At 42.9% G+C, this 27,082-nt stretch overlaps 1 protein-coding gene across 7 annotated transcripts in view; it reads left to right on the forward strand.

The window, feature by feature from the left end:
• The first annotated feature begins 1,806 nt into the window (after positions 1 to 1,806).
• AGAP1 (ArfGAP with GTPase domain, ankyrin repeat and PH domain 1) overlaps positions 1,807 to 27,082 on the forward strand; it is a 305,411-nt gene continuing 280,135 nt past the window's right edge. For 3 of the 7 annotated variants that reach the window (XM_040068859.2, XM_040068858.2, XM_040068864.2), the window contains exon 1: positions 1,809 to 2,023. In XM_040068859.2, the coding sequence (XP_039924793.1) occupies positions 1,861 to 2,023 (163 nt within the window). In that variant the 5' untranslated portion in view covers positions 1,809 to 1,860. Of the gene's footprint in view, positions 2,024 to 25,949; positions 25,972 to 27,082 lie in introns of those variants that run through there. The other 4 variants (XM_040068863.2, XM_040068857.2, XM_040068860.2 and 1 more) reach the window with 4 other exon arrangements.

Consider the following 27,082-nt stretch of genomic DNA (forward strand, 5'->3'; position numbering starts at 1 on the left):
GACGCTTGGCTCTGCTGCTTGTTTTGGCATTTTCTGAAACACAAGTAATGTGAGGTAGTGCCTCTGCTCCAGATCAGGATAGAGGGAGGAAAAGGGGAGAATTACAGCTTTCATCCAGATTTCTGTAGACATTTAGCTTATTCAAACTGTTTAAGGTAAATGAAAGCAAAAATTCTCTTACGTTTCACTAATTTTTATCAGCATCATTAATGCCCTGAGTGGCACTCCCTAGTGGAAACAGGGACTGTATTCTTCCTGTCTTTTTTTCTTTATCCACTCAAGAATTTCCTCCTAGGAGCAGAAAAGAAAAAGAGAAAGCTGGTAAAAATTATACCAATTTCTGCTGAGAAGGAAGGGGGAAGAAGATAAAGGTATCTATGACCGTAACCCCCTGAACTATTCAAATGAGCAGAAGGCAACTTTTGCAGCAGACATCAACCAGCGCTGAGGAAGCTTCAGTCCCAGTAGCATCCAAAAAGTCAATCTTGTATCACAGCTTGATTTGTCACCTCTATAGTTCTCTTTTTTGTTTGTTTTTGGTGCAAACTATCACATCAAGAGTGATTTGGGTTGGAATCTCATTCCACCCCCAGGCCAGAGCTCTATACCCAAATAAAGACATTTTGGGGGGTGTGTGGGGGGTAATTATCGAAATTACTCCCTCCCTGTGGTATATATCAGTAGAATGGATGGATACAGTTTTCTGGAGGCTATCCTGTACCAAGTTGTCCTTACGTTGTTTCCTACATCAAAGTTTGCTCCAGGTTTCACAGCTTTGGAGCTTAAATCCATAGAGTATCGATTCTAAAAATGGATTGAGGTCAGTGGCTGAGAGTGCACAGCTGGCTTGCAACCGATATTGCAAATAACCCTGTTTATGCAATGCCAACAGTGCTTCATTACTCCATGAGATAAGTATTTCTGACAAGTCATAGAATTATAGGATGGTTTCAGTTGGAAGGAACCTTAAGGATCATCCAATTCCACCCCCTGCCATGGGCAGGGACACCTTCCACTGTCCCAGGTTGCTCCAAGCCCCAATGTCCAACGTGGCCTGAAACACTTTCAGGGATGAGGCTGCCATTCCAGGCGTGAGTGGCGCACTTTGGGCACATATCTCATCACCTTCAGGGCTCCAGCGGCCGCGGGGACCGAACTCACGGTGAGGGGCTCCATCCTTCCCTGCGGAGTGATCGCTGCCGGGCGTTCGTGGGAGCGGGTCCCGCGTCCCCACAACGGGGCGGGTCCGGTGCCCCTCAGGGGACGCGGAGCGCCAGGACACCGACCCTCCCTCAGCGCCTCCCTGCGGGACTACATTTCCCAGCGTGCCCGAGGGTGGGGCAGTGCGGGCCTGCGCAGTGACGTCATCGGGAGGGGCGTGGCCCGCGCCAGCGTGAAGCGGGGCAAGCGGGGAAGGACGCGGGGCGAGCGCGCGGGAGGGCGCGAGGCCGCGGCGGGGCCCCGACCATTGGTTGTCGCGGGGGCGCGCGCGCGCGGGTAGGGGGGTCCCGGCCACTGGCTCGGGGGGTCCCGGCCACTGGCTCGGGGGTGCGCGCGCCGTGGGGGGTGCCGGAGGCAGGACCGGGACCGGGAGCCGCGAGGGGCTGAGGAAGCGCCGGGACCCGGAGCGGGTCGTTCCTCCCTCCCTCCCTCCATGGGGTCGGGGGCGGCCCTGCCCCGCCCCGCCGCCGCCGTCGTGAAGTGACAGCGCGCTGTGAGGCCAAGGCGCTGCTGCCGGCCCGGCACGGGGCGGGGTGGGGGGGGGTGTCCGGCGAGTGAGGCGGCGGCGGCGGCCAGGGCTCGCCCCCGCCGCCGCCCGGGGGTCTCAGCGTGAAGGGGTCGGAGCGGAGCGGCCGCGCCATGAACTACCAGCAGCAGCTGGCGAACTCGGCGGCTATCCGAGCCGAGATCCAGCGCTTCGAGTCGGTGCACCCCAACATCTACTCCATCTACGAGCTGCTGGAGCGGGTGGAGGAGCCGGTGCTGCAGAACCAGATCCGCGAGCATGTCATCGCCATCGAAGGTGAGACGGTGGCCCCGGCACGGCGGGGAGAGGGAGCGAGCGGTGGAAGGTGCCCCACAACCTCCCCCAGCCCCTGGCCCTGCACCCTCCAAAGCCCCCCCCAGCCCCTGGCCCTGTGCTCTCCAAAAAGCCTCCGTGGCCCTGCGCCCCGAAAACCTCCCCCAGCCCACGGCTCTGCTTCCCCGCACCAAACATCCGGCAGTCCTGTTCTCCGTCTCAAGCCTCCCCCAGCGCATGGCTCTGTTTATCCGCCCTCCCCGCAACCTCCCCCAGCCCATGGATCTTTTTATCCCTCCCCAAATCTCCCCCAGCCCATGGCTCTGTTTATCCACCCCCCCCAGACCCCCCCAGCCCATGCTCTGTTTCTTAACCCTCCCTCCCTGGTCCCGTTTCCCCCCCGCCACCCCGTAAATAGCCCTGTCCCCGCCGCCCCGCCTCCTCCATGGCCCTACTCCCCCTCATCCTTATTCCCCCCAGCCCATGGTCCTGCTCCCCCCTGGCCTCTTCCCTCCATTTCCCCCAGCCCCTTCCCCCGTGCCCCCCAGCCCGTGGCCCGCGGGTCCTTGGGAGCAGCCGCCTCCCCGCTCCGGGCTGCCTGCCCTTCCTCCACCCCTCGTGGCTGGCGTTTTCAGGGAGCCGGAGGTGTTCCGGCTTGGTCCCCATCGTTTCCTCGGCGCTGAATGCCCCGGGTGGCCCCTCTTTTGGCATTTGTGAGGTTTAGAAGTTGTTTTGCTATTCGTCCGCTGCTGCTGTTCGGGAGAGCAGCGAGCTCCTTCGGACTGGGGTACTGTGGGAAGGATGATGCTCGTTTTGCCTGCCGAAAGGTTCGGGGAAAATGAAAATGCACTCCTGCAGCGTGTGATGGAGACAGTGTGGGCTGTGGTTTGGTGGTGTGAAGCGGGTGAACAAGACGTGCAGCTGGGTTATGGAGCGGTATCGGTCTGTGCAGTAGTGTGAAAACAGGTCGGGAGGCAAGATGGAGATAACAGCCCTCTAAGCTTAGATTTATGTGCATCTATCCCCGCAGGAGCACTAGAAGCTTGAACTGCTTAGGATGTGCAAAATAAGGAAAGAAATCACCAGCGTAGGGAAGTTGCAGATATTTTTTTCTTAACTGTTGGTGGAGTTAAAAAGAGCAAACGGTATTGGTTCGGCATACGTATTTTGTGGAGAAATTTATGACTTATTTTGCTTGATAACTTGCTGAGCTTCACGTTGTGTGCTTTTTCAACTGGAGCATCCTGCCGCTGTTTTGGAAGTGATTCAGGGCAGCAGAGTGTGATGTACAGCAGCTGAAATAGTGCTGCCTAAAGACCATCTTGCGTTGGTGGCCTAGCTGTTCTTTAAATTATATGTAATCAAAAAGTCCTGATGGAAAAGCTGCTGTTGAGATTGTTGCCTGAAAGATTTATTTGTGTGCCTCTTGAGCAGTGGAGCTTGCATAGACAGGACATCATGGTTCTTGCAGTTAACGTTTTGGGTTTAGTGTGTTGTGTGGCGAGGCAGGGAGGCTGGCAGTGCCTGTCACTAATTACAGAGCAGTCCCTAACTCAGTATCTACATCTGACCAAGTGTGTGATAGAGATTTGTGCACATTCTCTGTTAGTTTAGCCGCTACCGAGATTATGGTGTGCGGCTGTCCGCTCCTGAGGGTATTTGCCTTTTCTTTCCTCTTCTGAGGAGTTTAAAACTTACTGATCTATCTGGTGGGAAGACTCTGGCATGAGCACCGTCCCTTTCTCCGTGCTGCTGGTGTTTGGATTTCTGTGGGAGAGATGATGCCTTCAGCTGAGCATTTTTTCAAGTGGTAATTAATACATGTTTACGTGGTACAATTATATTTCTGAATAAGATGCTTGGGCTATAGTGATATGGCGAGCTTGTGTGGAAGTGGGAGGAGGATGTGAAGCACTGCATGTAGTTATCTCCTTAGCATGTGACTTGTGTTAGTCTTTTCATGTATTAATGATTTCTGTTACCTAACTGTGGCTCAGCTCATTTGTCAATCACAAAGACTTGAAAACCAAAATAGCAGTCTAAAAACATGTTTCAAGAGCTGAGAGGGTGAGTAAAACCTTCACAGATAATTTGCTGTCTAACTTTTATTTGGATACTGAGTCATGAGAGCAATCGCTCTGATTGATGGGAATGATTTATCTAGAGAAGGAGTGCATTCTGTGTCTTCTGAGGGCTCTTCAACTAGCTCTTAAATATATAAAAATTGAATAGTTGAAGAGTTAGAGGTAAAACAACAACTCCTTTCTCCTTTAGATTACAACTCCACCAGGCTGTATTATTGGTAAGCCTCCTTTAGTTAAGTCTTTCTCACTGATAGCAGCTTTTATATCCCTGTGGTAGTGCCCTGTGTTGCATATAGGAAAAACAGACATTTGGGTTGTGGTGGTTGGCTTCCGATTTTGCAGCAAAGAGCTGAGTGTTGGTAATACTCCCCAAATGACAAAATCTTTTAACCTCAGGATACTTGAGGTTCACTGACAGGAGTTGTGGTGTGGTTGGCATGTGGCTGCTGTGAGAAAGTACGAAGTTAACTTCCCGGAAGAGTTCCTTCCACTGCAAGGAGAACTTTACCCCGTAAAGAGAAAAGTATAGACTTGTTAGTTCAGGCTGCTTTAAACATCAATTCCAACTAACATGTGCTCCTTGAACAGCTTATTTAATACTCTTCTGCTCAAGAGAGGTTTGACAGCTCTGGAGAAGAACATGCTTGGAATCTTAAGCAATTTGGGACTTTCAGTGAAGTTGAGTTGCTGTTACTGATTCCTAGAATATTCTTTTCTACGTAGAGTGGCACTGTCTTTCCAGCACTTCAGATTTTATTGGCAATGTAAACCCTCTTTCTTTTTACATTACATACTTGCTGGACCAAAGACTGTTGAAATAATCTGAAATTCAAACTCCCCTTTCAGCAGCAGTTGTATATATTCAAGAATGCTGTCTAATATGAAGAGAGCAAGTGCTGAACTGGGTCCTAAATTGATTTGTCCATGCTTTTTGCACAGAGATTTCTTGCCTTGTGTTATTCTGAGTTATATGTGATACTAGATTAAACAGTTCTGGGTGATAGTGCTTCATTAGTTTTTCCTCAGTTGATAAAGGTGCTAAAATAAAAGTGGGCTGCTTCCAGGTTCTTGCATGTCTCAGAGTTGCAGTTCAAAAGCATACACTTCTGTTCTGTATTTTTTGTAGGAAATTCAGGAATTGTAGCCAGTCAGTTTTACAGTTACTTAGACTGTTATATTAGTTTAATAACAGTGTAATTAATATTATTAGTCTGTTACACCGACTTTACCGTAGTAAAATCTGTTTTCCCGTGGTCTGTAGTTGACTGCATCACTGATTGATCAACATTAAACATTTCTTATATCAAGTACGTTGTGTGCTTAGAAATGGGGAGAGAAAATACAAATTGCCTTCAGTGATCTTTAGGTTACTGAAAATATCTCGAGGTTCCACGGTGTGGTAATGTGCAAGGGTAGGTGATAGCTGAATATGTCAGTTCCCGTTTCTCACCGTTCAGGCTGAGACTAGCACCATATTTTTATAAACTTTAGCAAGATGGAAAACCAAAGAAAGATGGTAAAAACTCAATTTTTAATCCTTCACGAAAAGACTTTAAAACACTTTAGCCAAGATGATGTACACATTATTAGCAGTCTATAAAAATACTAATAAACTTTGTACGAACCTGCTGGTGCAGCAGGTGTTGAGCATCTCAAGTAGTATTTATTTATTTAAGGGGGAATTATTTTAATTGGCAAGAATACCATACCAGACATCATATAGGAGTGAATTGCTGTGTTTCAGAGCGTTTTTGTGATCTTTATTCTAGTTTTTCTGTTAAAAATAAAATTTAAAAAAGCATGTTGTAAATGCTAGTTTTAATTTTGAAATGATGATCATTAAGTGATTATCAGGAAATAATCTAAGTCTTAGGGAAAAGATGAGGCTCTACTTTTAGAAATAACTTGCTCAAGACAGTGCAAAGATGCACTGGGAGGTGTGTGGGTGGGAGAAAATGGGAGCAGGTACAAACCTTGCTTTATTTTTTGTCTTCTGATCACTTTTGAAAGTACTGTTTCCTGAAAATAAAGTAATTTAGGGTGGAGCTAAAACCCTTGAAGTGCAGGAGCCTTAGAGGCATCTAATTGTTGTAGCTCTTGAATGCTGGTACTGAGTATGTTGAGGAAAATGTTACAGGAGTTATCCTCAGTCTTGAACTTGAGGCAGCATTAAATTGTGTCTTACCACTTCTGTTGCTGTTGAAGGCTGAGACAAATTACTTGAAAAATGCATGTGCTGTGAAAGCATTGTGTTCTCTAGGGAAATAGAAGACTACAACTCTTCAAGGCCAACCTAGACAGGGCTTGGAGCAACCTGGGATAGTGGAAGGTGTCCCTGCTCATGGCAGGCGGTGGAATTGGATGGGCCTTAAGGTCCCTTCTGATCCAGACCCTTCTGGGGTTCTTGTGACATTATTTCAATACATCAAAAGAACGATGGTGTACTTCAGATACTTAGGCTTCACTGACCAAAGCTGAAGAACGCCCCAGATATCATGTAAGACAATTGCATCTTGAAACCATAATAGCAGTTGACCTCTTCGAGCTTTTGTTGTGTTTGCATCTTGGAACTGTGGCTCAAACGATGTAATTTGGCAGGATCAATCTGATTCTCCAAAGAGCCATCAGATTTCTGGGTGAGCACAACAGAGCGTGAGAATGTGCAATTTTTGTTGGTTTGCTGGGGGATTAAATCAGGGTGATTCAGGCGTGGGGAATCTGTGCACATAGCTGGTGAGTAAGTGTATCCAGGTGAATTCTGAGCTTGCACAAACACAGTAAGCACTGACTTGGGTGAGGATTGTTTCCTGTAACAGCCAGGGCAGTGTGTTGGGGACAGGTCGCTTAATGCCCATTTCTGCTGATTGTGCATGTGCACCCTTGTGCCCTGAGCTGTTAGCCCGGCTCAAAGGTAACATTCAGAGGGTGCTTTGTGCTGAGGGTGCTGAGGCCCTGGCACAGGCTGCCCAGAGAAGCTGTGGCTGCTCCATTCCTGGAGGTGTCCAAGGCCAGGTTGGGCATTGTCGCTTGGAGTAACCTGCGATCGTGGAAGGTGTCCCTACCCATGGCAGGGGGTGGCACTGGATGATCTTGAATGTCCCTTCCAAACCATTCTGGACTCCACTCTTATTGTTTGTAGACCTCCACTGGGAAAAAAACTGGTGAAATATGGTGCATGTTTTGCTGTTTGTGTGGCTCATATGCAAATGGAAAGATTTTTTTTTTTTTTTTTTATGTGGAAGATGGCAGACTCCAGCATGTGTGTAAACAAGGAGATTCAAATGCTTGATATTAACTGTACTTGCACGGTAAACTGAAAACTAGGTTTGATAGTTGTGTCTGAAGTTCCTGGAATGTCTTATTCTGGCTTTAAATTATATGCTTCACTGCTGTTCTCTGCAAAATCTGCATGATTAACTATCTGATGCTTTTGAGCAAGCGCAGAAGAGTTAGAGATCAAGAGGAAAGCCTTACACCATTAACTTGTGAGTATAACTTCTTTCCCTGGGGCAAAAAAGGAGACCTGCTGTGGATCAGCTGATGTTCATGGGGCAGATTTGTTGTGGGGGTTTAGAGTTTTCAGGGAGTGTGCCGGCCCTCTCCCACCCTTTGCTTTGGTGGATTAGTTGAAAGCAGCAGGCAGTAATGCTGATACAAGAGTTCGTGCTGCTGTGTATACATATCACTGTTTTTATTTCTATTTAAATTGGCAAATGAGTCCTGATCTCTAAGAGGGGGCACTCGGCAGTGCAGCAGATAGGACATTGGATTTGCTTTTGCTCAACTCAGGCACTTGGGAAAAGGAAACACTTTGGAAGCTGGGTTGCTGTGTTTGTGTTCTGCATCGTACTGAGCAGTAACAAAATGGCAATTGCGATTTCCGAAAAGTGACATGGGTGCTCAAGCTAAGTGTCTTCACAAGACTTATTTTCCAATGAGGAAAAAAAAAAGTGCTGCTTTTCCAGCATTTGAAGTAGCCATGGTCTTAGCCTTAACTTTGCCATCTGAGGGAATAGGTTTGTATCTTTGATCATGCTGTGAAAACTGAGGTGGGAATATGGGGTATGTAATTAATTAATGCTAATATTTAAGGGATGTGCTTATAGCTGTCAGGCTGCAGTATGTTTGTAAGTAAAATTAAAAATTCCCACATTGTTTTTGGCTAATGAGAGAGGCTTGGAGTAGTGCCAGGCACTTGAACAACTCCCCAGACTTCAGGGATACTCTGTTCTCTACTGCGTCACTGCTGGCATTGGTTTTGTCCTTACCAATAAGCAAGGTGAATGGTAGTGTTGATATTTTTGGTAAATCTTTGAAGAAAAGGTAATGTAAGCTCCAAAAAAACCCTCAGAACTCAGTTGCATCTCAACTATGTGACCTTTTGCTGACAGTGCATTTCAAACATCCCTTTCTGCAATTGTTAGTTTTTATGTGAAGGGTTTTCTGCGTGACCTTCGTACACATGGCTTTACAGCCGTTGTGGAACAAATCCAAAATGATTGCTTAGTAATCTACAGTGGATAAAGTTTTCTCTTCTGAGACAGCAAGTGGTATATTCAATAGTTTTGATAATCCTAATGTCTGTGAGAGTAAGAGATTTGTCTTCTGTTATATTAGTTTTGTCCTTGACTGGCTTCAAGCACTGTTTGTACTTCATGTCACCTGTACTGAGGGAGAACTGTGGCTCAGCTTCTCTTTTGTGTTCTTGCCTGTTCTCACTCGCACCATGAAACAGAGCAAAGACTGTGCCAAATGTGGACAAGCTGGGATGCTGCTGACCTCTTTGATGTAAAGAGTTCTGTGATTTCTATACAATAGAGACTGGAAAGGAAAGTGATTTTAACTTAGTATTTCCCTGTGTCTGTAAAGAGAGACTTTTCAACTGCTTCCTAGTAGTTTTTGATCTGAAGTTTGTAGTTAATTTGTGGTTCTCTTGTAATGTGCTAAGGTTATAAATGCAGCATAAATCTTGTGATCCATGTTAGAAATAAGGTAAGATCTCACTTAGATGTATTTTGACTACCAGGAATCTATAATTTCTTAAAAAGTTTGTTTTAAATTTTGATTCCAAGGTGGAAACTGTGAGGAAACACAGTTTCCTCACCACACTCTTGGTGGTGGTGAGTCCATTGTGGGCAGCTGGCAATTCCAAAGCCCTCTGGAAGTATTTAGTATTTTTTTTCTTAAGTGGGTGGAAGCAGATGTGTTACTTAATCGGTATGTGCACATTCAGCCTCATTAATGCAATTTCAGGATCCTGACTAATCTATTTGAAGACTGCATAGCGGTACAGATGACAGTGTGTTAAGATAGTGGTGCATTTCTAAACCATAGAATGACTTGTTCTTTCACTTTTCTTTCTTACTGCTTAAATAAGCTTCAGTTAACCACTTCAGGAAGCCAGAACTAAAACCACAGGGTTGATCTGTGTGAAAGATGTAATTTCAGTGTTTCCTTTGTAGCTTTACTAGTTTACATAGTTGGATAATGAATGTAAACCCAATGATGAGACAGTTACTTTGGTAATTTTCCCTTTTATCCCAAAGAAAAATACAGGCAAGCAAAGTGACTCTGAGAAACACTGGAATTGAATCTGTAGCTTTGGGTGTATTGCTTTGTGTTTGTCTGTGAGAAGCTTAAGTATTTCAAATTTTTTCATTATTTTTAAAGGGATTGAGGAACTGTTTATAGCTTAGACCAAATCAATGCTAAACACAACTTAATTCAAAACCTTGACTTGAACTTGGCAGTACTTACATTTTCTATTAAACTAAACTGCAGATGTTGTTCCTTTTTAGTAAATTTCCTGTCTCTATAATTTACAACTGTCTTTTTCAGTACCATAACCAGAAGGAGGAATGACACAGCCAGTCAGTCAGTGTTGCAGGGTTTTGTAGCATCTGTACTCGGTTATAGAGATACAGTAGGTTCCAGTGTGAGAGATCTTTATCTTTGTTTGTGCTTCTCATGCTCAGGAGAGCAGCCAGGATGCCTGTCTTTTAGGTATCACAGCAACTGTGCTCTCCAGAGGAAATATGCTAAAAGCATGGCACTGGGATGCCCAGACAGCAATCATTTAAATGGATCCTATTTAACCTGGCAAGCGCTGGTGTATCTGAGTTAACACCTTGTGTGCCAGGGGCTGTTTGCGTCACTTGGGCAACATCCCAACTCAGGTGCCTGGCATGTGAATTTGGAGATGGCCAGTGTGTGGATAAATGAGGAATTTTGTGCCTGGTTAGAATAATCTTGGGATTGAAAGTTGTAATGTTGAAGACTTTTTACTTCTGATTTTTTTCTTTTCCCTAAATTTTCCCCTGGTATCTGTGGAACCCTTTGTTACAGCATCTTTAACAGCACAAAGCTGTGTTGGGGATGTTTAAGTTGGATTTTAGGAAAAGGTTCTTCCCCCAGAGGGTTCAGGCACTGCCCAGGTTCCCCAGGGAATGGGCACAGCCCCGAGGCTGCCAGAGCTCCAGGAGCATTTGGACAGCACTGCCAGGGATGCTCAGGGTGGGATTGTTGGGGAGGGGGTGTGTGCAGGGACAGGGGTTGGATCAATGATCCTTGTGGATTGGGATTGTTCCAGCTCAGGAGATTCGGTGGTTCAGGAGGGTGACCTTGCTGTGCAAGATCAGACAGTGTTTTGATAGCTGCTGTTTTTCATCCAGCAGTGAATTTCCTCAATGATACACCAGCCAAACTCAGGAAAACGCTCCATAACAGGGGGGTGAGGAAGGAGATTGAAATGTCTGAGACTGTGAATGGATGGATAAACATGAAGTTGAAATACAGGTCCAGGAAACAATCTTAAGTAGGCTTGCCCAGAAACTTAAGGAGGCTAGTTTTAGAGCTATGTAAATGCATTATAGAAAGGATTTAAGAGTGTTCTCAAAGCATAAAAAGGGTTGTGGCTTTGCAGTTTAAATCTGCTGCTTTGAACTAGGTTAGCAGGTACAAATTGATGGAGCGGTCCTTTCCTAACCTGCTTTCTACGCTGTTACAGCCAGAATTACTCATTTCATTACTGATATTCCTTGTGGTGGCTTCAATGTTTATAGTAATTTTCATGTCTTGAAGGCAAAAGTCAGGTCATCCCTCAGCCTTCCTGTGGCAGCCGAGAAATCCATCAAGCCAGCTCAGAGCAATAGGAACCGATGGCAGTTCTTGTCATAGACTTGGCCTGGGAAATTACCTGTGTTGCTTTCAGAAATTTGATCTGACTGCAGGGTGAAAGGATCTCTTGAAAACTTATTTCATCCGTTTAGTAATGCTGGAATAGTAAAAAGGAGAAATTAAACTGCTATTGGATTCTTAGGTTTGAATATGGATGTCTTTTCTTTTGTAAATTTTACGTAATGGTCTGAGTTAGGCTTCAGTGAGTGATTTCTTGCTGATATGGAAAGATAAAACATTAACTAATATTAGGTCATAGTAAATGGTTGCAGCCATTGTGCAGCTCATGGATAGACCTGGTAGGTGTTTATATTTAGGTAAGGTGGCGTGACGTGACAAATTTGGCCTGATAAGAAATAATCAAAAGTCAGAGATAGGAGCTTACTATCACTGAAGTGACATACAGCTTAGTATCTGCTGCTGTAGGAGGCAGGTTATGAGGCAGGTATGGAGAGAGAGAAAGACGGGCTGTGTATCTCTGATTTGAATCACTGTTTAGCACTAAAACTAGAATGATAGCTTGGAAAGACTCAACAGATGCGGGTATTTGATTGTGAGTATTCTGATAATAAAAATCACTTTGTTATGAATTGCACCATCTCTGTTTCTGGCCAGAAGGTGTTATTGGTTGTGCTGCCAAGGGTACAATTGTCAACTATCAAAGCTAATAAATAATGACAATGAAAGAAAATAATGTACCACTGCTGTCATGAACATAAAATCAATGGTGTAGCAGAGTTTAAAAGTGCTTTTGTAGTAAGGCTTTGTTCGCATTTTCAATATATGCTAAAGAATTAATAGGATTATTTTCTTTCTACTGTGAATAAAGCCGAGTTATAGTTTTCCTTCATAAAATTGGTTTTGGAAAGGTGTTCAGGCTTGGGGTTGAAAGATCTTTGTGGGTCCCTGGGCCAGCTTCTGAGCCCCTGCACAGGGTGGTGACATGAATGATGGATGATGAAACTGTAAGAATTGACAATTCTGCTGATATGTTCTGAATAGAGCAGAAATCCATAGCTGCAGCCTGAGTGCAGGTGGGACCTTGCTGGGGTGGTTTATCACTTTTCTGTGTCAGTTCTCTTACTTGAATGGCAGTCTGTAGTTCCACCCTCGGAGCTGAGTAAATGAAAGCAGGGAGGAGCAGAAACAAGCTGAGGAAAACGATCCCTATACCCTGAGGCAACTCATCCATTTAGTCCCATTTTATTATTTTTCTCATGCAAAATAAGAGTCTAATTTTAACCTGCATTAATTAAGCTTCAAAAATGCCTCACCGCTATGAGGTTGTGGCATTTAACAGCATCTGGATGTACAACAGTACACGAGTTTATGGATGGAAGGATCTGGCTAGTGACTTTACTTGACAATGAAATTTAAGTAGGGCGGGGCACAGCTGGCAAAAGCTGGGCTGCATACCCGGGTGTGTGACCTCTGAGCTGGAGGGAGGGATGTGTGTCGGTATTTGGGTGCCAGGTGATCAGTATTTCCAGCAGACACCTGCCTTGGTGGCTGCTTAATATCTGATAAAAGTAGTGTTTTAGCTGAGGTCAGGAGCCCTACGAGGCTTCCAGAAAGACATTACTTCTCTGGGAATATTTTGCTTACTGGAACATCTTGCTTCCCGCATAATAGGATTCAGTCAGAGGGTTGCTGGTTTGATTTATGATGCTAATTGGCGTGGTAGTTGATGTGAACTGCATGTACTAATTGCTCACTTGCTAATACTCTCCAAATTATCTGACAAAAGCTTTTAGGATGGAGCATTACATGTGTTTTAAAAATGGTCTGCAGAAAAACGTAAACACTGGAGGCCCCCCGTTTTGCTTTAAATGCCGAATTCAAATGCTGGTTCATTTTAGTCACTGTGATGTTAAAGGGGAAATCCAGTGGCTTTCATGTAGGCTCATTGTTGTTCTTTGTGGGATTTAAACAACAGCTGAAAAAATATTCCAGAGCATGCTTTCTCCTGCCCCCCCTCTTTAAGCTGGAAAATTACCATCATCTATATGGTAATAATTTTTACATGTTATCTATATAGTGAAGGCAATATGTATGATATTCCTCTGTGCAGCTTTAGGTAATGGAAAACACAGTGTGCCATTTGAATTGGTGGTGATGTCAGTGCAGCAGAGACTGCAGTGGGAAAACATAAGGAAAATAAAATAGAGATACTCATGCGGGGTTGGTATAATGAAGGTATTTTGGCTGTGATTCTGGTAGAGGATTTGTGCTTTGACTATTTTACTGTGCAAACCAATGAAGTTTAATATAAGCCAGAGAGATTTTGTATTTCCGGGCTGATAGGGAAAATCCTGATGATAGATTATGGAATCCAGTACTCTAAAGAGACGACTTTTACCTTTTCTTATATAAGGTGTTTCAGGAGGGAGCTGATTCTTCAGATTGAGAATTGTACAGGCTGCTCTTTATGTGAATGGGGAGGATTGCTTTGCTTCTGTAACGTATATTGGATTAAAGTGAGTGTTTGACAAAATGAACATTAATCTATCTCAAACTCAATATTTCAAGGTGATTTAGACACTTTAATCATATCAAGTTTTCTAATTTGAGCCTGACTGGCTTGCTCTCACAGCAAGCACCAAAATGAGATTACAGACAGCTGAAAGAAATTAGTCAATTTAGAAGCAAAAAGCATTTAAATACAGGTGTTTGGCTGTGATTTGAATACAGCCTGTCAACAGCAAGAGGCAAAATACCTCAGTGACCTAAAAAGTGCAAATATGTCCCTTTAGGGATTACTTGTTGTTAGGTAATGACATGATATTAAAATTAAAGCTCACATTTATATCCCTTGATTTGCTAACTAGGCCAATAGCTTTTTAAAAAATCAGTTGATAAATGGGGAAAATGAATTTTTGTCAGAATTTGTAGGGATGCAGGTAGCTACTGGTGGTGTTTCAGATGATTATTTTTTTAAATTAGTATGTAAATAAGGTGGTGTTCTCAGGCTGAACCAGCTACCTGCTAGAAGCTTGAATACAAATACCATCATTTTGGGAAGAAAGCAACACTGGAGTGTTTTAGAAGTTGTCTGGTATTCCTGAATTCCAGTGGAAGGTGCTGTCAGAGGAATCTGTGTTACCATGCAACGTGGAGACATTTCTCCTCCTTGTCTGACATTCTGCAGCTGGTTTTGTGTAGTTCTCATTCTGCTTCTCTACCCAGCAGATGGAAATATTGCCCACTAGGTAAGTGGTGATATTTGATAAAAGCTGATGAGTGATGCCACATTAGGGAAATGAAACATAGATCCAATTACGAATGGGATTAGATCTTTTCCAAACCAGATAATTGAAGCTGTAAGTAAAAAAAAACCCAACAAAACTCCAAAACAAGAAGCTGCCACAAACAGGGATGAACACAGTTGTATATGTTCTTCCTGAGTATGAAGTGTGTCTGTTATCTCGGTATCTGTCTTGTTTGCCTCTGTGAACCTGATTACATCAATAAAACAGCTGTTTCTAGCTAGGTATATCAGCAGAGCCAGGACATTTGTTGTCCTCAGGGTAATATATTCCCTGGATAGGGATTTAGGTGAAGGTTTCACTGGGAATAGTGTGTGGAGAACACTACAGGGTGCCAGAAAAACCCTCTGCTATCCTGTGACTCTTTGTTTGGCTTGGTTTCTGCTATAATCACTCTAGGGTCCTTGGGCTGTGTGATGGGTCTGCTGTGAGGATCACCTCTGGATTGAGGAAAATTGTTACCTGTGGGCATAGCAGGCACTTCTTACACATTCAAGTGTTAAAAACTAAAATCAAGAACAAGTGCAGTGGGCTTGAACTTGAAGATACTTGATTGAAATTTACATAAAGGTCTAGAAAAGCAGCCGTGATGGCAGCAAGATGATATGAACTGTCCTCCAGATTTTGTATTGCCGAATTGTTGTATTAACATCCCATACAGATGCAAATAAAAAAGCAAAGAATTAGACAGGTCTAATTTTAGTCAGTTTTTAAAGCAGAGCACAAAACCTGAGTCTTAAGAAATAGTACAGTAAGCATCTTGAAAACGTTGCCTCTGTAATAGTGACAGTGGCTCATCTGTTGGCATCCCTGGTGGGTTTTGTGTTTTGGAGGCTGTGGCCAAACTACTGTAGGAGCCTTTCCACATGGAGCAGAGCGAACTGATAGCTCAGTGTGGTTGCTGCTGGTCCTGGAGCTTGAATCAGTTAAAAAATTGCTAAAAATTTATGTTCAGATGCCTGTCTGCAACCCAAGACACCTGAGTGAAAACCAAAGGACTTAGAAAACCTGTGTATGAGAGAAGTCTGATAGGTTTGATCTCCTTGGGAGTGCAGACAAGTACAAACTCTGATGCTGATAAGGGATGTGACATGGAAAATCATAATGGGGAGAGAGCATGGGATTTGTTTTATAGCTGTAATAGCTTGTGAGTAATTCCTAAGGAGTAGTAAAAATGGATTTTAATGGTCAAGAGAGCTGTATATGCTTGAGGTATGATAGTGTGTTGTTCCTTCACTTGCAAGAAGCATTTTTTCCTCTGTTTGGCTCCAAGCAGGACAAACAGGCCATTGAAACATAGATGATGGCTGGAATGCAGCAGCTTCAGTGTACATTGCTTTTACCCTCCCAGACTTCTTGAGTGCTTGCAGGCTGTTGGCTTTTGGAAGTAAAAAAGAAGCCCAATTCTTGTAATGCTCAAGGACTAGCAGCTTGAGCTAGTCCTAGGAGACTAGTTCTGGGAGACTTTGAGATAGGAACTAAAATGACATAACTTGAGAGAATTTTGAAGGCTTCTAGGTTATCACTTTCACGTGCTTGAGTGTTCTGAAGGGATTTGCTGGATCTGATTCTTCTTCTGGTCCCTGTGATTGCCAACTTTCATACTAATTTCTATATTTAGACATTTATATGTGCTAGGTAATAATGAGCAGCTGATGTAAAAGCAAATATTTTTAACTGCTTGGCACTTGTTTAATTTGCACCTTCCTTCCACTTGTCAGCAAATGTATGAACTTGCAGTTAACTTTTACCTGTTTAAAATAAAACCCAGTGTGTTAATTCCCTGAAAAGAATAGTAAATCAAATTACTTGTATTTATGTTGCATTCAAGTGAGAGGTGATGGGGAATGTTCCTAAGAAGGAATAGATAAAGGCCCTTGGTAATGACAAACTGTGATACAAGATTGAAATAACTGAGGTTGAAAATCAGATCTGTTTTCTGTAACATGTTTTTCATCCAGGCAACAAACTATTTTATCTTCTGCCCTTTGTTTACTCTTGAGAAGGTGGAAGCTTTATGTTGAGGAAAGAACAGAGGATTTATTGTCTTCTTGTAACATGTGGCTGATTGCTAATCTTATGGAAATGATGTATTGAGCAGATGAGACCTGATTAATAATAAATAAAGATGCTGAGAGTGATTTGGGGAAAAAAAAAAAATTAAGCTTTTATTTTAATTCTTTTTAAACTCCCCCACAGTGCAAAGCCTCTTTAAGCGAATCAGGTAAGCAAAGTCTGTAACCTGAGGATTATATTACTCTGCTCCTTTGTGCCTTAGAATTACTACAACCTCCCTTCAACTTGAATTCAAAATGAGGTGATGTTCTGCTTGATTCCCGGGTTGGATTTAGCTGAAAATACTCCTAGAAATGTGCAAGACTTGTGGTAAAGTTGAGCAGCAGAATATAAACTTGTTAAAAACAGATGCAGATCTTCACGGTCTTCTGAGAGCATAGTTTAGGAGTGGGTGAGCTTGTGATATTTAATTTGCTGTTGCAGAGCTGATAGGGTGTTGGAGGGCTCTTGGCTCTGTTCAGTGACTTGCTGTCTTACACCTAAATGTGCTTTTCCTCAAGGAGCAGAAGCAGGGTAGGATGCTGCACAGAAACTCTCGCTGCTGGACACCTCAGTGGGCTGTAAAATAACTTCTAGGCCCTAACAAACTTCAGCCTCTTTCTCTGGGAGAGAAGGTCCTTCCAACCCAAAGCATATTAAGGAAAGAAATCTAGTCTTCATTCTGACTTTTCATTCACCTTGACTACGCAGAGTTGTTCTTTTTTGGAGGATGGTCAGGTTGTCTGTTAGAGACTGGGGAGTGAAAGAGACAGTTTGTTACAATCTCAACACCTGCTGTGGAGAAAAAAGGATTTCTCTAACTTGGAAAATCTGCACAGTGTCCTAGGCTTGAGTGAAATCAGGATCGTGTTCCTGGAGGCAGGTTGTTGTCTTATGCTAATGCTGCTCGGTGTTGGCTACTTTGTATGGTATAATCGAAGTAATTTTGTAATTAGTGGGTGACTGTGGTAATCCCTTAATGCTGAGATAATTGCAGCACTTAGAGGAGCAACTGTTGGCCAAAACACACAATTAAGTTTTGCATTGGGCAACCTGCATTTTGTGGAAAATGATTATTTATCCCCAAGTTCATGTGTGCTTGGATGCAAGTACATTTGATGGGGTGTCCTTTCACTCAGTCCCTCTTCCCTGACTGCACTATAAAATCAGAGGGCTCTGTAGCTGATTCCCTCTGTCAGTGAGTCTGGGAAACCACGGAGTGCTGTGGAGATGAGAATTCTGCCAATATAAACTTTCCATGGAAACATTTATCAGGAAATTTAATTGAATGAAAAAATAAGCTAACAGGCCAGCATAGATCAGCCTTCTCATGTTGTCCTAATACTTCCTTTTCCCTGGCTAACCTGATACTGAGGTGTTTGAGTAGCCTGATAAGGGATGAATGCAGATAGAGCCCAGTCAGAGCAGTAACCCTGCTAAAACATCTTCAGCTTTTCAGAAGTGTCATCTTGTATCTGAGTAAAAAACACAGGGTTTATGTCTTCAGGTTTTTGGTACACATTAAGTTTGCATCACAGGTTACAAAGCTTTAGTGAAAGATTCTCAGCGTTGCTGAACAATCGCCCATGTATTTTTCACCTTTTAAGATATGATACCAGGGGTTAGGAACTTGAAGCATTAAGTGCTTGTGAGCAGAATGCACAGTTCATAGGATTTCAGGATAAATCAATGAGTTTTCTTTGCTGTTGTATTTGCAATAAAGCGAGAGGTGTTGGAAGTTTCATTTACGTAATATTCTAAATATTCAGGGTTCGGATTATGTGTTGAGAATTTTTTTTTTAACTGTAGAAGTGCTCAGTGGAGATAAATGGTCTAACTAACTGTAATATGTCTGCTACAAATACCATGCTGCATTTCTGTGAAGTTTCTTTCCATCTACTTTTTCTGGCTGTAGCCTTTCTGAAACCTGTGGTTCTTATGTTGGTACTCTCAAATTCTGAAATCTACTAAACTTGCACAAAAATGTTGCAATGGTGGAAGAGTTGCAAATTTTGAACAGTGTTGCCAGATCCAAGGCAGTCTGATTTCTAACGTGGTACTGTTGAATATTCACAGTATACAAAAAGGAGGAAGTTTTCTCTCACAAAGTTTGTGTTGTTTGGGGAGTGAGAGACATCTGAGACAAATCTGTTGATATATTATTGAATTTCTTCTAGGTAGCTATTAGTTAAGCTGTATAACTTTTTTTTGTGAGGCCTATTCTGGTTTAAAAACAGATTTCCAGCTGTTCATTCAGATTTTCTACTTTATATTGGTATTTTTTGCTTGGAGATGGAAAAATGGCTTGGAGGTGTGAGTAAAGCACCACGTGTGCTGCTTTGACAGGGAGATCTCACTGATGAGGTAACTTTGTCAGCCAGTGTGAATCTTTACTGATCAGAGTTGTTAGACACCTCGGCAGTTCAGTAAAAAATGCTCATCCCTATTAAACTCAAGCACCTTCCAAATGACTTGGGTCTTAATTTCTAGGTGATGTTTAATGAAAACACATTTTGACTTACTGCTTGGAGTGTTGGCCTTTTAAAAATGCATGCTGCTAGCAGCTTCTGCTAATTTTAGGTCGTGTGTTCTTGAAATGCCAGTAGTAGCTACATACTTAATAAAACTGAAAATAAAGGGACTTTTCACTCCCTGGAAGATGTGTAGGGAACCATGGTGGTATGCAGCAGTTCTGTGTTGAATTCCATCGTGGCTGGGGCTTAGGAGCGCTCAGCTTGCTTGCCCTTGGGTTTCTGTTCAGTTTCAAGTAATTGCCCAGGCTGTGCGAACTTCAGGCCGTGTGGCTGTGCCAGAATGTGTATTAAATGCAAGTCCTACTCCTGTGGGACAAGGGTCAGCGTGTTGGAAGTGACCTCTGTGTTGGCATCCAGATGAAAATGTAGTGGGAATTAATCTAACAAGTGCATTTGTCCTGGAAGTGGAACCACTTCACTGAAAGCTTATTTCAGTTTGCAATAATTCACTGTTTGCCTAAGAGAATTAGAACTTTCATTTGTCATGAACCAGAGTGAAGAATTATGTAGTAGGTTGCTGCTGGTTTATGTCTGAAAATAATTTTGAATAATTCCTGCTTGGGTTCTGGCACTGTTAGTGTGAAACCTGGCTGAAACAACCATTGCTTGTGTTTCTGCAGTTGCAGGACTTCGCAGCTTTGGCGGCGAGGAGTGTTTACAAACACCTGGTGATAATCCCCCGTTGTCCTAGACTGAGAGGAGTAAAAGCTTTGGAAATGACATCCTTTTCCTAATGGCAGGAGCTGAGGTGGCAATGCTTCTCCCGGTTTAAATGCGATCTGGGTGAGCAGAGGGATGGATGCTGCTCCTCTGGGCCACTGCCTTTGATAATTTTAATGATTTGTTGTAGAATTCAAGGTAACTTTTCCCTCATGTTCCCTAGAAAGAAACACTCGCTATTCAGAACTGGTTTTTATTCCTCTCTGTCTAGGACAACACGGGATTATCACCAGGTGTTTGTAAATAGACAGACAGTGTGTATTGAACACTTAAATCTGATCAAGTGCTTGATCCTGTAATCGCTTGCAGTGATTACCTTTACAAACAAATCTGCAAAATACTGTTCTGTTTCCTAGAAATACATGGCAAGTGAGCAGGGATGGTGCTTTGTTTGTCAACAGGGAGGTGTTTTCTGGTGGAAATATTTCATTTGGCACTGGAAGCGTGTCTCGGTTTGGTTTGTGTGTGAGCTTAGCCAGATGGACAGGGCTGAGCTCTGAAGAGTAAGAGTTGTTTATTTTCTGGTTGAGCCATAACGCCGCAGAAGTCCCCAGCCTTTGTCGTTTCAGGCCATAACCGAGTTGGACACCTTCAGTTTGTTCAGAAAGCTGAGCTGTGATCTGTGTGCTGATCAGGGGCAGCAATCGATTTTCCTTGGCTGCTGGCTGCTACTCGGAGCTAATTTTTATTTCACCGGTTCTGTGGATCTGCAAAATTCCTTCACTCTTGAGTCATGTCTCAGATCGATTGTGACTGAGGCACTTGGAGAAGGTTTTAAGCAAAACAGTGGTACTTTTTAGGACTTGGTCAGATGCTTACTTGGCTGTGACTGTTTCAAGATGATAACTGCAATAATAAATATTGCAAAGACATTGTATCTTATTGCATTCTCTGAGCAGTTATGAGAAGGACTTAATTAGATTTCTGGGAAAGAGATGAAGATAGTCTATTGTGGCTGAACTGCGAGAAAAGCATTTCGACTTTGGCCTAGTAACTGCAGTGAAGAGAATTTATATTGACTTTAAGCAACTGAAGTGAAAAAAAGAAGTCACAATACCAGGGGAGTCCTGTACTACTGTAATGAATTGGGGCTTGGCTGGGTTTATTTGTTGGGTTGTTTTTTCAGAAATGACAGAATCAGGCTAATAATTATTAGACCTCTGCCTAGGAGCAGTGACAATTGCTATGGAGGGATCTCAGATGCTTCTTTTTAAGTAGTGGTAAATACAGTACAAGAACCAAGCCAAGGGCCTGATACTCAACTCTGAATTAGTGTTTTCAGCTTATGCTTATAACTGGAAAAAGAGTACGCCAGCATGTTAAAAGGTCAGTAAGAATTTGATTTCTTTGCTTGCTTTAAAACTCAGCTATAAGAGCTTTTTACCTTTTGCTTTGTTAGAAATATTGAGTTGGTGATGTTAAAGACAGTTGCTTGAAAAATAACTTTGCTTATTGGTTTACAGATCAGCTGTTTGATTTTTTGATCTGAAATGAAGACAAGTGAGGGGACCTCAGCTTGCTGCCCATGTGATGGAACAGGGAGAATCCCAGGCAGGAAAGGAAAAGGAGTGCAAGTGTTTAGTAACGGAGTGTCGGTGCCCTAATGACTACCCTCCCATTTTTGGAAGAACCTTCTAATAAGTATCTTTTTAAGGTGCCTCCTTTGCACTAACGGCTAATGATGGAGATGGGCTGTGGCTCTCCACAAGATCTTTAGAAGGTTTCAGGCTTTTGTGAGTGTTTATTTGCATGGGAGGGCAGATGATAAGCAGAGAACTGAAAAGGGAGGTGGGCAGCTGTCCAAGCTAATAAACACACTCAGAAAAGTAATTAGGGTTTGTGTGGAAAAGTGAGGTGCATCTGCAACCACTGGCTCATGAGTTTATTAGTGTGAGAGATGAATTATTGAAGGCAGATGTTCCCAGAGCGTCCTCAAGCTCTGTGCTAATGGAGGTGGTGATGATTATCATGAGTTGGTTGATGGCTGAAGAGGAAATGCAAAAAACACCTTAAACTACTAGGAATTGTTGCCCTTTAGAGTAAACTTCAGGTAACTTCAATTCAACCCCAGCTTACCTTAAATCGAACTACCTGCTTGAATTCAGGCTTTCCTTAAATTCTTGTCCCCTTCGTGTATTTTTAATTTTTTTTTAATTGGTGGATTTGTCATTCCAAAATAAAGATGCCATGAAATTAATCCCATGTCTTCTCCATAAATGAACTCTGTTACAGGGGAATTCCCCACGCTAGGATAAGGTAAGGATTATGGGGAGTGGGCTGTGAGTTGGCTGTGCCAAATGTAATAAGGATCAATTGAATAAATAAATTTATTTAATTAATTTCAAAATCATTTTTTCTGGCAAATTCCTGAATTTTGAATTTCAGTAGTCTTTGGAAATAGCATAATTTACTATGTTTCGTAATAGTCTAGATCTGTCTCACTGCCTTATTCTCATATTAAAAAATACGATAGCATCCACTAGTTTTTCAATGTCTCTTTGTTCATGTTGGGGTTGAATTTCTTTGACAGGCTGCTTTGAGTGAGACATGCTCTGACTGACAACTTCAAAAATAGAGCTCTGCTAACACCTAGCTTTTAGCATAACAATGGCTGGCAGAAGAAAACTGTTGAAATATTGACGTGAAGTGTAAGCCAGAATGGTGGGAAAAGGATCTATAGTATGTATAGATACAAAACAAAAAATGTAGATAAAATATAAAACAAAATCATACCTTTTTGGAATAACACACAAGGAGAAAACTGTTTGCCCCTCCTGTTAAGTAGAACGTCAGAAGCTTTTAAAAGGTCAGATTGGAGCTTTGTAATAAGAGGATAAATACAGAGTGGATTGTGCTGACCGTTTGCCCAAGACCTGCTGCTCCTAGGGGCTCGTTTTTGCCCATGTAGTTGATTTAGGTCACTCTGAAAGCCTGCAGTATTTTGAGGATAAGCTGCTCAGTTCATGACTGTGCCTTCTGTGGTTTGCCTCACGTCCAAGGCATCTGTGGGAAGTGAGGGTTGGATATGGTGCCTACAGATGCACTTGGAAAGCAGATCTCCAAACAAACCTGTGGTTTAATTCAGCCTGACCTCTGGGGCTAAAGCAGCCAAGTGCCTCTGCCTGTTCTCTGGAAGTCTGTGTTGAGTAGCAGAAGCACAGCTGATGTGTAGAAGCAAGATCATTTGGAACTTGAAATAGCTGGTCCAGAATTCTTCCCTGGGAGGGTGAGGAGGCGCTGACACAGGGTGCCCAGAGAAGCTGTGGCTGCCCCTGGATCCCTGGAAGTGCCCAAGGCCATGTTGGACACTGGGGCTTGGAGCAGCCTGGAATAGTGGAAGGTTTCCCTGGTGGGTGGAATGACATGGGCTTTAGTGTCCCTTCCAGCCCAAACCATTCCATGATAAATTGTTTGTCACATCTTGTGTATGGGAAACAGAAAAGAAGGCTTTGCTGTGAGGATGAGAGTGTGTGCAAGAGCTGAAGTTGCTGCTCACGGATTACCCCTGCAGGTGTTTTTCTGTAGCTTAAACCAACCCTCTGCCACATCAACAGAGGCCAGCAAACAGCCAAAGCAGTGAATAAACAATGCCGAGTCATAGCTGAATTACGTTTATCAGATTATAATAACGGGAAAGCCTTTTAAAGAATAATAAGGACTTAATTCCGTTGGGTTAAATGCTGTAATGTTCTAACAATCAGCTATAAAATAATTCCAGCGCGGAGGAATCAACTTCCCTAACTGATAACTCATAAATAATGCTAGAGGAAATCACTGCCTCCTGCTTGGGAAGGTTTACTGAAGTAACAGATATAACTGTAAAAATGTGTAAAGTGTTTAGACCTAGATAGTTATCTGTAATTGTAAAAGCGAATAAAGTCTTCTGTGATTGATCATGACTGCTTTAAAGACATTAGGGAACACTCTCATGATGTAACACTTGCTAAAGGGCTCAAAATTAACCAAATGGTGATAATTGAAGAGTAAAGTGAAAAGGCAGCATTTTGAACACGTTTTCAGCTAGAAAGCAGTAGTAGCTCTGAGTCAATAATCTTCTGACACGGCTCTTATACTGCAGAAACTGAAAAGCCAGAGAACCAATAACACCTGAATAAGTAGAAACTGAATAGAGGAACAGGACTGAAGAACTGATTGAACTCGCTTTCCTCTGTAAGTTGGTATATTAAGTTTCATCTAATTTAATTTAACAAATGTAAAGCTATTATGGGTGTTTTGTACAAAGGGTGGAGGGTAATGATAGTATTTCTTGGCTCGTGTATTTTTAAAAATTGTAAATGGAGATTGCAATCAGACATAGAGTTCTATTGAATAATGTTGGTTTCATTGAAAAGAATCTGTGGGGCATTTGTAATCTGAGGAGTGAATAGACAGAAGGCAAAGTTCTGTGGGATCCTTTTATTCATTTTTCTGACTTAAACAGGTATCTTATAGCCTATATGCTATTATAAATAACTGAGGTCAAATTTTACCTTCTTGCTGTGTATTACAAACTGTTTAAGGTACAATGCATATACTTTATTTGAGCTGAAATCTGCATGAGCACCATTCTGAGAATAGAGGGCGAAAGCGATAAAAGAAGGGACCTACACGAGGGATTTTTGTAAGAAATAAGAGAATATGGTTTCTGCTTTAGGTTGTATTGTGCCTCTCCAATATGTTGCAGTTTGTGTTTCTGATCCCCTCTGTTCCACTTCAAACCATCTGAGGTGTTCATTGGTTAAAACCAGAAAGATGGGAGGTGCTGTAATCAAGTTCTGTCTGTCGAGGAAAGCACAAGTGGTACAAGTGGAGAAACTTGTGAATCGTGACAAGATTTAGCTTGATCTGCATTTTACAGCCAGACCAGTTAGTGATGAATGTTAGTGAAATATCCCTGCTGCAGTTACTATAGACTGGCTGATCCATAGCAAGCCTCACTGATCCTGACTTCACGTCCCTGCTTCAATTTGCTGCTCATAAAACTGGAAGTCCCAGGCTTGGCTTGCCGTTCAGTGCTTTGGAAATTGGAGGCTTTGCAAATATCAGTAGCTGTTTCCAGTAAGAAGGAGGCTGTAATGACTCGTACAAAACTTGACTGACATACGAACAAGATGTATCTGTTGAGGGCTTATTGCCAAGCGTGGATTTGTACTTAAGCGGATGTAATTGCACGGACTTTGTACTGGATTGTTTAACAGATTAAATTTCTATGATAGTGTGAGATAACAGGAGGTCACAGTTCAAGAATAAGGTTCTGAAGAGTGTGTATTCACAGCTGGGGTGCTAATCTGATTAATTGAAAGCTGATTGAGTTCATAATAAATTCATGTTGTTGGATCCAAGAGCGTCAGTGCCAGTTGTCGATGCCAGTTATGTGTGAGGTCTGTGGATGGAGAATGGTCTTTTGCACTTGGTACTGGGAAAATCTGAGCAGGGTCTCCACTTTTCAGGCTTTGAGAAGCAGCTACAACAGCATCTAAAGCCTGAAGTAACTACAGCTGGCACGCAAGGTTACACTAAAAAGAGGTTTGTTTGGGGTTTTTTTACCCTGGTTATCAGGCTGAGAACTGCACTGATACAGGCAGCCTTTCACTGTCGTATCCAGAGTGCAATTCAAATGTGTCCGGCTGTGGCATTTAAGGAAGTAGGAGGTCTTCGATGTGGCACTTGGGCCGTGATGCTGGGTATCAGCACATGGGCTCTGATAGCAGCTGGTGGTGTATTTTTGGAACCCCTGAGGAGCAGGGATCCCAAAGTGTCGATGTGCTGCCTCTTAGGTCAGCGCACGGCAGAGCCCGGCCTGGGCACGGGGCAAGCGCAGCCTCTTCCTGCAGCGCCAGCACCGTGCTGGAAACGGGGGCACCTGGGAGCTCTGCCTCTTATGTAAGAGCAGGAAATTATTGCCTGGGATGATGTAAAAGGAGCTCTGTAGCTCCGGGTGGCTGAAGTTGGCACCTCAGAGGGCTCCGTTCTTCTCCGACCGAAACCTTGAGGATGTGTGTGGACCAGCACAGGTGCATCTAAGCAGTGCACGAGCTGATTCGTGCGACTTGCTTTTTTGGAAAGGATGTTATTTGCTGCAAAGGAACTGGAAGAAGATGGCATTTCGAATATAGGTATGATGTCTTTCAGCTTTCAGTCCAATTTCTGTTCTGGAATAATGTCTGAGCAGGTTTCCTATGTAGAAACAGGCATCTTATGACAGATTTTTAAGTAATGCACTAATGAAGGATTGCTTGGAACACAAACAAGTTGATCTTGCCAGAATTATTCAGGCAGGTACCTTGCAGCTGGATCTGATGAAAATTCAGTCCTCCCTGTAGGTATTCAGTTTGTGTCATGTGACAGGGAGATGTGTTTGGTGGAGAGAAATTTAATTTAAGAAACCCCATTAAGTGGATTGCGTGGTAGATGCAGTAATTCAATAAGCTGAAGTGATTCATATGCATCCTGATAATTTTGAAGAGGCTCTTTTTGCAGTGCAGGTAATTTCGATTCTTTTTTATTTAAGATTTTTGCTTGTGCAAGTGGTAACCTGGAGATGTGGCTGATACTAGAGGCTTTCTGAAAATCACAGAGATGTAGCTATTGCTTTAGGTTGTGCAGAAAGCAGTAAGGTTCTGTGAAGTCTTCTGAAAGCCTGGACAAGCAAACATTGTTGCAGTTAGAGAGAAGCTGTGGAATGAAAACCCCAAAGGAACAGACTAATTTTCTATTAAAAACATCTGAAGAAAGGTAATGATCTGTACAAGTGGAATGTTTGGAAACAGCTAATTTAATTAATTAATGTGTCCTCTTTGCTCGTCTGAAAAAAAGCTTTTGGAAAGGACTGCAGACATCTGCAGTGCTTTTTAATATTTGATGGGCTTCTACAATTCTCCTTACAGAAAATTCATGACCTGCTCTGTTTCTGTGAGGCTGCTTCAGTGAGAGCATGACGGAGATAAGTCAGATGGATTCCTGATCTTCCTGTTTTCTTCTCATGTTTGTGAGCTCTCCAGCATTAGGGAATTTTTAGGGATCTGAAACCGAGTGACTTGCCCAGGATGCTGCTTCACCTGGTGTCTGGAATGAGTGCTTTGGTCAGGCAGAGCTTCACTGCCTGCTGCTTTTAGGATTCTTATTGCAAAGAAGATATTGTGAGGGTTTAGCAAAAACCTGAGTAGCAGCTCAGCATGGCTTGTGTATAGAGAAAATGCAATGCAAGTAGATGCAACAAAATGAATG

Source organism: Hirundo rustica, chromosome 7, assembly GCF_015227805.2.
Source record: "Hirundo rustica isolate bHirRus1 chromosome 7, bHirRus1.pri.v3, whole genome shotgun sequence".
NCBI classification, from domain to species: domain Eukaryota; kingdom Metazoa; phylum Chordata; class Aves; order Passeriformes; family Hirundinidae; genus Hirundo; species Hirundo rustica.